The 14,267-nt window shown below is 36.6% G+C and overlaps 1 protein-coding gene and 1 pseudogene across 1 annotated transcript; one reads left to right on the top strand and one right to left on the bottom strand.

The window, feature by feature from the left end:
- Positions 1-1,676: 1,676 nt before the first annotated feature.
- LOC107669746 (CAP-Gly domain-containing linker protein 3-like) lies at positions 1,677-13,054 on the bottom strand. Its single transcript, XM_016462124.1, has 15 exons — positions 12,525-13,054; positions 9,892-10,040; positions 9,580-9,719; positions 7,833-7,926; positions 7,436-7,597; positions 7,053-7,171; positions 5,728-5,964; positions 5,491-5,626; positions 5,210-5,356; positions 4,733-4,867; positions 4,443-4,566; positions 3,988-4,052; positions 3,543-3,615; positions 2,642-3,424; positions 1,677-2,537 (listed from the first exon to the last, which is right to left on the bottom strand). Exons 2-14 carry the CDS (start codon positions 10,019-10,021, stop codon positions 3,370-3,372), a joined length of 1,617 nt encoding a protein of 538 aa, XP_016317610.1. The 5' UTR covers positions 10,022-10,040; positions 12,525-13,054; the 3' UTR covers positions 1,677-2,537; positions 2,642-3,369.
- A 588-nt stretch (positions 13,055-13,642) lies between these two features.
- LOC107669745 (cytochrome P450 2M1-like) overlaps positions 13,643-14,267 on the top strand; it is a 7,350-nt pseudogene continuing 6,725 nt past the window's right edge.

Raw genomic sequence — 14,267 nt, 5'->3', positions numbered from 1 at the left:
TGATACAAACTCGCAATTCTGATTTTTTTTTCTCAGAATTGCGTGATACAAACTCGCAATTCTGACTTTTTTTCTCAGAATTGCGTGATACAAACTCGCAATTCTGACTTTTTTTTTCTCAGAATTGGTGATACAAACTCGCAATTCTGACTTTTTTTGGTGATACAAACGATACAAACTCGCAATTCTGATTTTTTTTTCTCAGAATTGCGTGATATAAACTCGCAATTTTTTCTCAGAACTCACAATTGCAAGTTTAAATATCGCAATGATCCAAACTCGCAATTCTGATTTTTTTTTCTCAGAATTGGTGATCCAAACTCGCAATTCTGATTTTTTTTTCTCAGAATTGGTGATCCAAACTCGCAATTCTGATTTTTTTTTCTCAGAATTGGTGATCCAAACTCGCAATTCTGATTTTTTTTCTCAGAATTGGTGATACAAACTCGCAATTCTGATTTTTTTTCTCAGAATTGGTGATACAAACTCGCAATTCTGATTTTTTTTTCTCAGAATTGGTGATACAAACTCGCAATTCTGATTTTTTTTTCTCAGAATTGGTGATACAAACTCGCAATTCTGATTTTTTTTTCTCAGAATTGCGTGATATAAACTCGCAATTCTGACTTTTTTTTTCTCAGAATTGCGTGATACAAACTTGCAATTTTGACTTTTTTTCTCAGAATTGGTGATACAAACTCGCAATTCTGACTTTTTTTCTCAGAATTGGTGTTACAAACTCGCAATTCTGACTTTTTTTCTCAGAATTGGTGTTACAAACTCGCAATTCTGACTTTTTTCTCAGAATTGATTGATACAAACTCGCAATTCTGACTTTTTTTGTCAGAATTGGTGATACAAACTCGCGATTCTGATTTTTTTTCTCAGAATTGGTGATACAAACTCGCAATTCTGACTTTTTTTCTCAGAATTGCGTGATATAAACTCTGAATTGCGAGTTAAAAAGTCATAATTGAGAGATATAAACTGGCAATTCTGAGAAATAAAGTCAGATGCGTGATATAAATTCGCAATTGCGAGACATAAAGTCGCAATTCTGAGAAATAAAGTCAGAACTGCGAGATATAAACTCACAATTTTTTGTCAGAATTGTGAGATATAAAATCGCAATTCTGAGAACATATCAGTCCCCCGCCCCCTCAAAATTGGACTTTAACTCGCAATTGCGAGTTTATATCACGTAATTCTGACTTTATAACTCGCAATTGCGAGTTTATATCTCACAATTCTGAGAAAAAAAGTCAGAATTGCGAGATATAAACTCGCAATTGCGATAAAAAAAACTCAGAATTGCGAGTTTTTATCTTGCAATTGTGACTTTATATCTCGCAATTCTGACTTTATAACTCGCAATTGTGAGTTTATATCACGCAATTCTGAGAAAAAAATTCAGAATTCTGACTTTGTATCTCACAATTCTGACTTTATAACTCGCAATTGCGAGTTTATATCTCACAATTCTGTGAAAAAAAGTCAGAATTGTGAGATAAAAAGTCTCACTTTTTTATTTTTTATTCAGTGGCGAAAACGGGCTTCCATACAATTGCGAGTTTGTATCTTTTTTCTCAGAATCGTGAGATTTAAACTTGCAATTGCGAGTTATAAAGTCCAGAAAAAAAGTATAATCAATCAAGACAACACAGTCAAACTTAGTATAAAACACTAATGTTTATTAGTCATATAGTCAGGATTGAGTTTCACTTGAATTAATTAATAAGCTTTTTCATGCTGATATACTGTAGGAAAAAGAAACCTGCAAATGTAGGTCTATACACAGCATGCAGTAGGCTACAGTTATGTTGTCCATCAAATCCAAAACCGAATTCATGATAAGATCCACATTAATCTGATTTACAGAGTATAGTTAACACGAAAACACAAAGCACAGGACGTTAAAAAAGTACCTTGTGAAATTATTAAAATATATATTTTCTCAGACGAATAAATGTTTACAAATTAACTATACCAATTACAATATTGCTGTTATTACCCACACACTTGATTACAATATCATAAGCACATACCGTTTTCACAATCAGGATTTTAAAGAACAGCATTTACAAAACTGATCCGAGTGAAAACAGAGAGAAGGAATAGGTAGTCTGGCCTAACAGCTTTTATACAGTAGACTGTAGATGATAGATGAGGATTTTATGTTAAAATATAAACTGTACTTCACTTTAAACTATACTAGATGAACTATAATTTGTTTTATTTTATTTTTTTTGGGTGAGAGAAACATGATTGTGATTCGTATGGTTATTTGGGTTTATAAAATGAACGAATGCTTATCGTCACCTCGTTTTTATGAAAGGTCACGAATGAACATGCCTCCTCTCAAGTGTTGCATTATTGAAGTGGTTCTTAACAGTACATTATTCTGAAGTAAGAGATTATTTAGCTTTTGCTATATCATGGAGCTTGCGCTTTGGTTGATTTTAATTAAATGAAATGTGATTTGTTAGCTTATAATATCTAAAGCAGGCCTCTCACCTCATTTCAGAGCAGTTTATGACCTAAAAACGTGCCCATGCCTGCTTATTTCATGCAACATATTAATATATTTTAAGCTATATGCTTAGTTTCACTGTAGATGAAAAAAGCATTAGGCTCTTATGACCTAAAAACGTGCCCATGCCTGCTTATTTCATGCAACATATTAATATATTTTAAGCTATATGCTTACAGTTTCACTGTAGATGAAAAAAGCATTAGGCTTCAATGACAAAAACCCTCTTCTTTTTCACATTGGCAGCATCAATATTTTCAGACTACAGTTACAATGAAACATTTTTATGTTTAGTAATAATATGTCACCTACTAGTTCACTTAAAGGCATTTGAAACTTAGGAAACAAAGGCTGTATACTATAAAATACTGTAAAGTAAGACAGCAAAGGTACATAATACAACAGCATGTTTACAAACAAAACAAAAAAGCACCTTTACAAATTAAAATAGACGTACAAGCCTAGTTATTTGTGGATTATGACTGTATTATCAAGCTTGAATACTGCCAATAATCTACCCACAGTGGTTTAGCAAAAAAAATAACCCAGAGCAGATAGAGAGATACGAATGGCTTTCAGTAGGAATGATTTTCCCTTATTTTGATTTCATAAAAGATTGTTCGTCTATAATTCAATCATCGGAATGCAGGACGTTAGTTACTTGACAAGGCACTATTTTTTTGCTATTGAGTTGCCGTCAAAGGGGCGGGACAGCAGTCTGGGTACTTCACAGAGAGAAGCACATACGAATAATGGAAGTACACAGAGTGGGCGAGATTTTATCTTGAGGAGGAACAGAAAAAGAGGGGGAGATAGAATTAAAGATGTAACCAGTGGATTTAGGACTGCATCTCTGCACGGAGCATCCAGGGAAACCAGCAACAGAACAGCAACCTGCTATAACAGAAACGGATCATGAATGTAAAATGCTGTTTAATCTTGCATCACAGGATACATTATAGATTCACAGCTGCAGCCAAACGGATGTGTTATTTATGGGACAGAAGCATACCTGGATATGGAACTTTCAGATGTTATGTCTTTTGGAGAACGGATCGCATTAAAATTACGCTTTGGCTGGGACACTGTATAGGAGGATGAACACAGACAAATATTATAACCATGCAGCTGAGGCTGCCATGTGAGACTGTGTTGTTCATTCATATTGTATTATACATATTGTATAATAAATGTCATATATTTCTGTTCTTTGCTACATGCAATAATCCAGCTGAATTTTAAACTTTAGACGGGAAAAGTACTTATTGCTAATGCTATTACACATTATGGACAGTAGGTGTCACTGTATTCCTAACCAACAAGATACACACAAGACGGAGCACTAACTGTGAGCTGATGTTGTTTATTCATACAAATGCACACACTCTGATTGTGAAGCAGTGTTGCTTTAAAAACAGGCAAAGAAAAGAAGAACATGCTCTTATCGTTGTACTTACTAGTCACCTGGTGGACTTTCTTCACTAGTGTCCCATCACCCTGAGGATCTTTGGGCCCTGCAATTCTGCAAGATTAAAAAATCAAATTATACTGTTGATGTCTTTTTGGAGAATTAATCTGAACAACAAAATGATTTAAATATACATTTTACTAAATGTCTCTGTTTTTTTACCTTATAATAGATGGTTTTACAAAGACTTCATATCGTAGATGGTATTTTAGCACATTTAATTAGGCCTCAACCCCTAACATTGTTCTGGTACTTTTTCGTTATCCCTTCATAAACAGTGAAACATTACTGCAAATGTGTTTACTATTCAGTAATAAAAGCTAAATGAAAGGCATGGTGTGCTCATATTCTATAACCAAAGCAGTAAAACATATCCCTATTTACTGTAACCCAAGTTGTGTAACTGTAAAACATTTTTTTTCTGTTACATGTTGAAGATTTTACCTCTGAACACGGGATGGTGGTGCAAAAACCCCATATTTGGGCAGACAGTGGAAGTAACGCACTCCAAATACACTGCCATCATGCTTTCCAGTGGGCTGTTCCAACTCCACACCAAACCAATACCCTGATCACAAGAATCCACACACACACACAATTCTAAATACTTGCTGCACATTATTGTACTTATATGTGATTTCATATTAATTATAAGAGAAGTGCAAATCATCATGTCAGGCTTATTCTTATATCATTATATTATACCATTATCTCAGACCTTCGGTTAGACATACCAGGAGCAAAGTCTGTCTTGCCAAAAAAACGGACAATCCCTTGCTTTTGGCCTGCCACCAACACCTGATCCCCAACTTCAACCTTGACTCCATCAGGATCCAAACTGACCCCGGACAAAGACTTCTTTCTTGGGGCTGGTGGAGAAGCAAATCAAATGTGGAACTCAGATATACACTAGTCTTTTATGCACACCAAGGCTGCTTATATTCGATCAAAAATGCAGTACAAAACTGTAATATAGTGAAATATTATTACAATTTAAAGGAACTGTTTTCTATTTTAATAGAAAATTCAGAATATTAGAATAATTTCAACAGACTTAAAATTAACAGACTTACTTTAAGTGGTCACACATTAACTTGGGTCTAAACACTGATTCGATGACAATTTAATAGAAGGCGAACACTGAACAACACAGAATTCAAATCACACATATAAAATAGATAGTTGTTAGATATATAGATGTTATCACTCACTCTTTTCACGGTCTTTCTCTTTTTTCTCTTTCTTAATCTTGCCGGTTACACGAGACAAATCCATGCGAGGGGTTTTTGGCGTGGAGGTGACTGAAGAGGGGGTCTGCTCAAGAGCTTTGCTGATTTTCGACACAGGGGCGAAGATGCCTGAAGAATAGATGTGTACACCAAATATTAAACTCTAGAAATCAGATTATTTCATCCAAATACTGTAATCAGATCTGTTGTCAATACAATAATTATAAAACGACTTTTCGAATACAGAAATGAAGAGAACACACCTTGTTTTGGGGGGCAGTTAAAATAGCGGATCCCACCCACACTCCCGTCGTTCTTGCCCTCCGGCTCGTCCAGCTCAATACCAACCCACTGCCCACTAGCAAACTCAGTGGTGCCGCAGAAACGGAGGGTGCCAGCCTGCAGAAAAGAGGCATTGTGTTTTATTTATATATCCTATCTTCTCCTAGGTGCTTCAGACACTGCAAAGTCTTTAAACACACAGACTCTCCTAATCTCACCTTTGTGTCGTCCAGCACCACACAGTCCCCTAGTTTGAGACCCAGGGAGGAAAGCATGAGGTTGCCGGGGATGTTGTCATAGTTGGGCAGGGTGGCGCGGGGCAGGTTACAGCTGAGCGGCACTGCGTCCAGCAGCAACTGTTTCAGCTCTTTAGCCACCATGGCGGCCTCAGCTTTATCCAGACTCATGTCCATGGGGTCAGGAACAACCTCAGCAGGGTCTTGACCCTTATCATTCTGTAATATGCAGAGAGTTTATCTGTTAGTGATAGTCCAATCAGGCCACTATTTATAATTTTGAGATTACATTGCCTACTGGGTCGATAACAAAAGTCAAGAGTGCAGTTTTTCGTAATTTTTTTGTAAATATACACTATTGTTCAAGTTTGGTGTCAATAAGTTATCAATAAGAAAATTCAATAAAAAATCAGAAAGAAATTAAAACTTATATTCAACAAGGATGCATACATTTGATCAAAAGTGACAGTAAAGACATTTATAATGTTACAAATTCAGCTCTTTAGCCACCATGGCGGCCTCAGCTTTATCCAGACTCATGTCCATGGGGTCAGGAACAACCTCAGCAGGGTCTTGACCCTTATCATTCTGTAATATGCAGAGAGTTTATCTGTTAGTGATAGTCCAATCAGGCCACTATTTATAATTTTGAGATTACATTGCCTACTGGGTCGATAACAAAAGTCAAGAGTGCAGTTTTTCGTAATTTTTTTGTAAATATACACTATTGTTCAACAGTTTGGTGTCAATAAGTTATCAATAAGAAAATTCAATAAAAAATCAGAAAGAAATGAAAACTTATATTCAACAAGGATGCATACATTTGATCAAAAGTGACAGTAAAGACACTTATAATGTTACAAAAGTTTTCTGTTTCAAATAAATGCTGTTCTTTTGAACTTTCTATTCATCATAGAATCCGATAAAAAGTTTCCACAAAATAAATATTAGGCAGCAAAATTGTTTTTAACATTGATGATAAGAAATGTTTCTTAAGTCCCAATTCAGCATATCAGAATGATTTCTGATCATGTGACATTGTAGACTGGAGTATGCAGCCATGGTTAGCCAAGAGACTTCTTTCAAAAACATTAGAAAATCTTACCAACCCCCATTCAACTTTTGAATGGTAGAATATATTTGTGAATCTTATTTTATATATACAGTGTGTCCATTTAAAATGATCTGGCTACTGATGATCTAGTATTCTGAAAACAGACCAACGAAGACATCTGAAACACTCATTCAAAATGAACGAAGCCAATTAGGCTGATTAGCTCAAGTGAAGTATAAATCATTATGCTCACTCTGACAGTAGGGTTGGCTCCATGCTCCAGCAGACACTTGACAGCACCGAGACAGAGGTTGGAGGCGGCGATGTGCAGGGCTGTGCCATGATAAAAGTCACTGCAGGTGGAGTTGAGTACTGTGTAGAGAGAAGAGCAACAGATATGTTGAAGGACACCCGACTTTATTAGTGGAATATGTAATGAGAGGCCAAATACTCATTAGCCACTTCATAATTTGCTTGTGCATGATACTTGACATTTTCTAAATGACTAAACTACTTTGCATTTTCTACCTCAGCTTGTGTGTGAGAATGTGGCTAGATTGTTTCAAAAAGCATCTGGCTTACTGAAAAGTTCAGATGCCGTCATGAATACAAACACTGTTTGCTTTGGAAATTCACCTTTAGGCTTGGAGGCTTTGAGCAGAACACGAATCAGTTCTGGCACATCGAAGTAAGCCGCATAATGGAGGGCGTTCATGTTGGTCCAACGACTGCGCAGACTCACATCAGCTCCCAGAGCTATCAGCTGACTGGACAGCCGGAGCGCTGCCTGAGGATCACCTGAAAGGAAAACACATGGCTAACTATAGCAACAGTCACGTGCTGCAGGCTAGATTTGCTTTAATTATGTTGGCAAGAGTGCAATGCACAGCAAGGTTAGAGCTATTAATGGAGTTAGAATTAGAAGCTGTTCAACTTTAATGACCTCAATTACAGAGAAATGTCAGATTTGGATTGTGGATTGCAAGGCAAGTCATGGCAAAGACCTCCAACCGTCAACTCCAGTGTCACTCACCCACTCCGTGAGCTCCTGCTTTGCAGCAGTAGTGGAGAAGAGTCATATCCGTCAGGCCGTCACGGTCATTCACATGGCAACCTCGCTTTAATATCTGAAAGTGACAGAGTTGATCAACATATGATGAACTTCCATGCAACTGGAAGCCAATTAATAACTATTGCAGACTTGCAGGCAAATACGGTCATGGCCACTTTCAAAGCTGGATGAGAGCCGTATTAGTGAGATGCACTCTAATGATGAAAAATTAAGCCAATTAATATTGATGATATGTGATAGAAAGAAGCCTTATTGCTGAGTCATCCTTAACGTCACATTTTCTTAATATATAGCATCCATTTTGTGGAAAACTTGGAGCTGATATGCAAGAATCCCATTGAACAGAGTGCAGTATTATTGAAAATGAACACATGTCCATTTACACACCATGCCAAAAGACATCAAAAAGATTTGTGTGCAAGTAAAAAATATGAAAAATGCCATCTATCCCAAATGATGTATCTGAAATTATGTTTAAAAAAACAATTTTGATCCTCTACCTGTGATTTCCCTGCAGAAAAATATAACTCAAAATTTGGTTTTCTGTTTTTTCTCTGACACCAGTGAAACCAGCATAAAAGAGGTACAAGGCTAGTTTAAGCTAGTCTTGTTAGGAAGGTCATGAAAACTTTTAACCTTCTGAAATTATGAAACCCTTTACTTTGATTACACATCACAAGTCAGACCCACAAGCCTGACCCACTGGTGGGCAGTGAGAGTTCTTCTTCACCGAGACCTGACAGGTGGAGCTGATTTAGGGCAGGACTCAATGTAGAGATCAGTCAAATCTAGGAGGCTTATTGCCACTGCCATCAATCCCTGCAGCTCCAGTTCCTCTAGGGACACCTATCTACAGAGTGTTTACAAGTGCTGACAAAGACTTCAATTAATGTTAGTCAATTTGAATAAAAAAATGTGTAAATGAACATTGTGACCCTTTCTCAGTACAACGTGTAAAATCAATTCAATCGGCTGACATTTATTTTCCTGTACTGCAATCAAATCACTTTGGCAAAAGTTAATATAAAAGTTAATATAGAGCTTAAGGCAAATGTGACAATATAACATCTTGTTCTAAGCATCTAAACTTTGCACTCCAGTGTGTAAATGATTAAAAAAAGAAAGATGAAAAAAGAAAGTTGAGAAACATTTGGAAAAAAAACTCACAAAGAGTGGAGAGGACAAAAGTCTTCAACAAGTTTAAACACAACTCATGGATTAGAAACCATATCATCTTTATCATCAGTTTATCAATTACACAAAAATATCCGCAGCTGGATAGAAATTCAATAGGTCTCTACAAATGGCATTTATTCAAGGTTCACTGTCTTCATTCATTAAAGGGATAGTTCACCCATTGCACACAAAAAGTATTCTCGTAGCTTCATAAAATTATGGTTGAACCACTCATGTCACATGGACTACTTTAACAATGTCCTTACCTTTCTGGGCATTGAACGTGGTAGTTGCGTTGCTGTATATAAAGGGCCAGAAAGCTCTCGGATTTTATCAAAAATATCTTAATTAGGTTTCTGAAGATGAACGAAGGTCTTACAGGTTTGGAACAACATGAGGGTGAGTAATTAATGACAGAATTTTCATTTTTGGGTGAACTATCCCTTTAAGTAAAATAAATACGTTTTGTTAGTTGCCCACATATTCAGGACGTTTCCTGTCTATACTACTGACAACTCCAAAGAAATACTACCTCATTGCCTATGACGTCAATCTTGTGTTGAACTTGTGGAACCCATTGGCGGATAATGGCGAACAGTTCTGGGATTGTGGTCCGAGGGTCTGTCAGAATCTCCATGCAGGCCGGATCATTTGGATCAAAGAAGGTAAACGCTTTAATAGAAGCAAACAAAATGCAGGATAATAAATACAGGGATTTATTACAACAGCCAATAAAATTACCACTACATTATGCTGTGGAATTTGATTAACTTGTAGCTCAGGATTTCTTCTTGTTCTCTGTAATATATTTGGGTAGATCTGACTGCTAGGATGAGGAACCCACCATAGTCCTTGGGCAGTGGAGCCTGTGCAGATGGATGCACTATGGGTTTCTTGCGGGGTTCATGAGCAGGGCTGATGAACTCAGAGGCCGGCTGGGCCTCTTCCACCTCAGAAGTTTCCTCTTTAGTCATTCTGCTTATGTGTTTGGGCCTGTACATTAAAAATGCACAGTTAAAAATAACAATACAGAGCGCAATTTCATAACTTTTATAGACATTGGATAGAACAGTGCTCATAAAATGTGTACAAGAAAATCAACAGCAATGACAACTGATTTATTTCTTGATTTTCATAATTTTGTCCACTAAAAATCACACTGGTTTGGTTCTCTTGGTTATTTTGGTCCACACCAAAAAAGAAAATGATACTTAGGTTTGCTTAGCGTTCACGCTGTCATTTTTAATACCTAACCTAAAGATACAAAACAAAAGGCATAAAGATACAGTCACAACCTAATTGGACAGCTTTTATTATTTTTTGTGAACTTACCAAACATCCAAATCAATGCTGTGTGCAAGCACACGCTCACTGCATGTGTGTACATATGGTGGTATTTTTACCAGCTGATGAAGAGCTTATAAAATGTGTAAAGCATTCAAAACAATGCCATGATGCCTGTACTGAACTATAATGTGCAACATACAACCAGGTCACATCTTGTGACATCAGGTTCGCTAGATGTCTTTGGTCTATGTTGTTGCACTCACATATCAGTCAAACTGCACCAGAGATTTGAAAGCAGGTCCGAGTTAGGTGCTCACCAAGGTTTGGATGGCAGCGTTCATCCCTATTCAAATGAACTGCACTAACAGAGCAATTGCACCGGAGTTCATTTTAATCAAACCAAAGCAGCCACCTGTAAACACACCCTAAAAGAACCGAGCCTTCATTGACACTCTCAATATTCTTTTTGTTTGATCACTGCTCAAAAACACAAGTGAGTATACAATACATGATATGAGATGTATGATCATGAACCTCTACGCCACAGTTATTCCTCCCAGCGAGGCTCTAAGTTTAGTACGGAGTCTGGCGGAGAGGATGAGTGACTCACTGCTTCCAGCACTGTCTGTTGGAACAGAGGAGAGACCGGACCTCACAAGCCACTGCGCCATCTTACTGGAGATCCATGCTGAATATAAGTCATTGCAATTTACTTTGATGTCTTAGATTCCCGTTACTGTATTCTGCTCAATCAGCCATCAAAATAACATTCAGGGAATTAACCAGAGAATGCTAGACTTAGACCAACACTACAGTATATGTCCTACAGTACATTGTTTTATCTTTATCTTTTGGAAGTTACCCCAAATATTTGGAAAGCAGACCATGACATGTAGTATTTTTCATGCAACTGATATATTTTATGGTTTTTAACATCAGTATGCCTGCAATCTATGTGACCAAAGAGAATATTGAAAATACACTGCATTTCAAGTTCATGTTATTTAGAGAAAAAAACACTGATCCATTGGAATAAACTTAACTACCACTGACGTATAACAAAATACTTATTAATGGGGTACCTTCAAAAGCCCATTAATCATGTTCTTATATGATAGATTTTACTCCTCCACTGAGTTTAGATTTTGTTCTGTAAAAACATATTTTCTATGATTAATTTATCAGATCTTATTGAGCCTTTATTGTGATTCCTTATTGCCGATTTCAAGAAATGCCTAGACATTCTGATCTATTCTGAATACTATTTCATCTAAAGCAAAGATCAAAGTGAATATGAGCTTCAATATCACTTGCTCTTTTTAATAATATATTATGTATTCCTTCAAAGGTTTTTAATTGCTTCTGGAATAAGCTCACACATTAGCTGTTTGTGGTAGTGCTTTCAATGTCCTTCTATTGCATCAGACTGTGGGAGACAGGATGGTGTTTATTCACTATAAAGATGTCAATTTAACAAATAGACCACATGGTAACAGATTTTGCCTCTTGTAATGATAACTGACACTTCAATCAGATTTCAAAACTTGTTGAAAATGCTTGGAAAGGAACATTTCCATAATGGCTGCAAGGTTAAGATTTAAAGTGTGTTCTACTGCAAAAATGGAAAATAGGTCTACCAAGAAGACAATAAAATGCAACCACATACTAATATTTCATAACAGTCAAGTATATATAAACTGCGAATTATGCTAATATCTGTGTACAGTTGAATCGTTAATTTTATAGAAAAAATGGAATAAATAACAGCATAATACTATTATTTAAAAGATTAATATAATTTAAAGATATCTAAACTGCTCGACTGCTGAATATTTAATTTGTATTTTACTCCTGTGCTTTCTACCAAAAAGGGGCGTAATTCAGAAATGGCTCGTGCACAAATGAAATCGACACAGTCTTCAATCCCTCAACATTATTGATTAAATCGTCGATAAATAAATCAAAATGATCTAAATTCTGTATCTCGCGTCTAAATATATAAAAACAGACGCAGTGTGTTCTCGTATTGCCTTATTAAGCATGTCAGTCTTGCCCTGTGTCAACAAGAAAACATGGACGCTCCGTCACGCAGCACATGAAAAACAAGCAGGCTGTTTTTCTCACGCGGAAAAACAAGATGGCCAGCTATATATTCAGATATTTGATACAGCGAAATTATAGCCTTCTTACCTGATAACAAGCCTCAAAATCGCGATTTCTCTTCCACTCTTTTGTCAGTCGTTGTTGTGCTATGGAGGATGGAGAGGATGCTGCGCCTTGTCCTTCTCTCTGCCTGCGTCACGGCTGTGACTCACGGCTGGACCACTCTCCTCTCCGCGTCTCCTCAACCGAACTTGACGCTCATTCTAGAACCTGCTACTCGAGGCTTAAACGCTTTTCCCCTCACAGTTGTTAAAAGACACCTGAGCATTTCAAATACGAATGCAATATATGGATAATTTATACAATGACTTTAATGGTTTGGTCGATATTTGAAGGGAATTTCTGTCAGTAAACCTAGGGAAGAAATCAGTTAAAACGATCGTCTTTGGCGTCTCTATAAGCACAGCAAACCTTCAGTTATCTTAATTTTTTAAACAACACGCTAAAACTTTGTATTACATATTTGCGATATGTAAATCTACAATTAAGTAATGAATAACGACAGTCCTGTTTTGTCGAGAAACTGTAAGGGAAAAAACGCTCTAAGTTAGTTTATCCAACGTTGCCTATTTAGCCCAATGGTTTTGTAAAAGGTTAACATTTTATGAATAGCATATCAACATTTGATTTGAAGCCAAGTTTTTGTTTTGTTTTTTTTCAGAAGGGCAAGAGTCCAAACTCATACCAAATGCCCTGAACAGAGCTGACATATTCTAAAAGTCATATCTTTACAGGGGCATATTTCAGAATTAAGAAACATTTTCACTACAGTGTATCAGAAAGAACATATTGCTATATACAGTATATACAGCTACTCTGTATAATAGCCTGTACTGTTGAGTTGTTGCATTAACAATTTGCAATAACTCTTTAAAAATGCATACCATGCTAATTTAATATAATACCAAAGCTGTTTTCAGACTAATTCCTGTTGCTCAGTAGAACACTGTGCTATTTTCTAAATCTTTCGTTGTGGGCTTGGCTAAAACAGAAATTTCCTGCAAAACATCAACAGACTTTATAGCGTTCATGTGTTTTTGTATACAGACAGTAGTTGACAGCATGTCATTGCACCAGAGCAGACACTGTCTTCACCTCATTCCTGTTATTGCTACGTTGTCAGTCTTGTGAATTTTGGATATACGATGGATATAACATTGACACTGACAAATGTATTATACGTTGTCACAGCTGGCTTGGTGCTGTTATTGCTGTGGAAGAGTCAAAGAAAGCAGAGCAGCATTGGGCAGCTGCCTCCAGGACCAACTCCATATCCACTGCTGGCAAATATGCTTCAAATTGATGTCAAGGAGCCATACAAGTATTACCTAAAGGTCAGTATTTAATATACAATAACTCTGTTACACTGTAAAATCTAATTAGTTGGGCTTACTTAAAAAAAAGCATGCAAACCGATTGCCTTGAAAAAACTAAGTGAAATAGGAATAGTATGTTGTACTGACAAATGCTAAACTAGTATAGTTTACTTATTAATGTGTGTATATAGATATATAGATAGATTTGAGACATACCTCACAAGCGTAGCCTGTTATCTAATTGGAAGGGCCTCCTGTAGGGTTTCTGCGCTGTAATATACATGTATCTTGGTTAATTTCAAATTGGCCAGAAGGGGGTGCAAATGTAATGGTGTGCTGGAGGAAATGTCCAGTACCTTTCAGAGAAAACCATCTGGAGTCCACCATCTCCGTATGATTGGAATGTCACACTGGAAGACACAAACATAGAGAAATCTTTAAATATCAACTGCTA

This window comes from Sinocyclocheilus anshuiensis, unplaced genomic scaffold (genome assembly GCF_001515605.1).
Source record: "Sinocyclocheilus anshuiensis isolate Anshui unplaced genomic scaffold, SAMN03320099.WGS_v1.1 scaffold684, whole genome shotgun sequence".
Lineage (NCBI taxonomy): Eukaryota > Metazoa > Chordata > Actinopteri > Cypriniformes > Cyprinidae > Sinocyclocheilus > Sinocyclocheilus anshuiensis.
This window is presented reverse-complemented; position numbering and strand designations above follow the sequence as displayed.

Bases quoted from the DNA above. Each gene is read 5' to 3' on its own strand.
- LOC107669746 (XM_016462124.1), bottom strand. From the start codon at position 10,021: ATGACTAAAGAGGAAACTTCTGAGGTGGAAGAGGCCCAGCCGGCCTCT. The intron at 5,357-5,490 runs GTGTGTTCTCTT...TCTATTCTTCAG, and splicing joins TAACTGCCCCCCAAAACAAG to GCATCTTCGCCCCTGTGTCG. The intron at 3,616-3,987 runs GTAAGTACAACG...CCTCCTATACAG, and splicing joins GAAAGTCCACCAGGTGACTA to TGTCCCAGCCAAAGCGTAAT.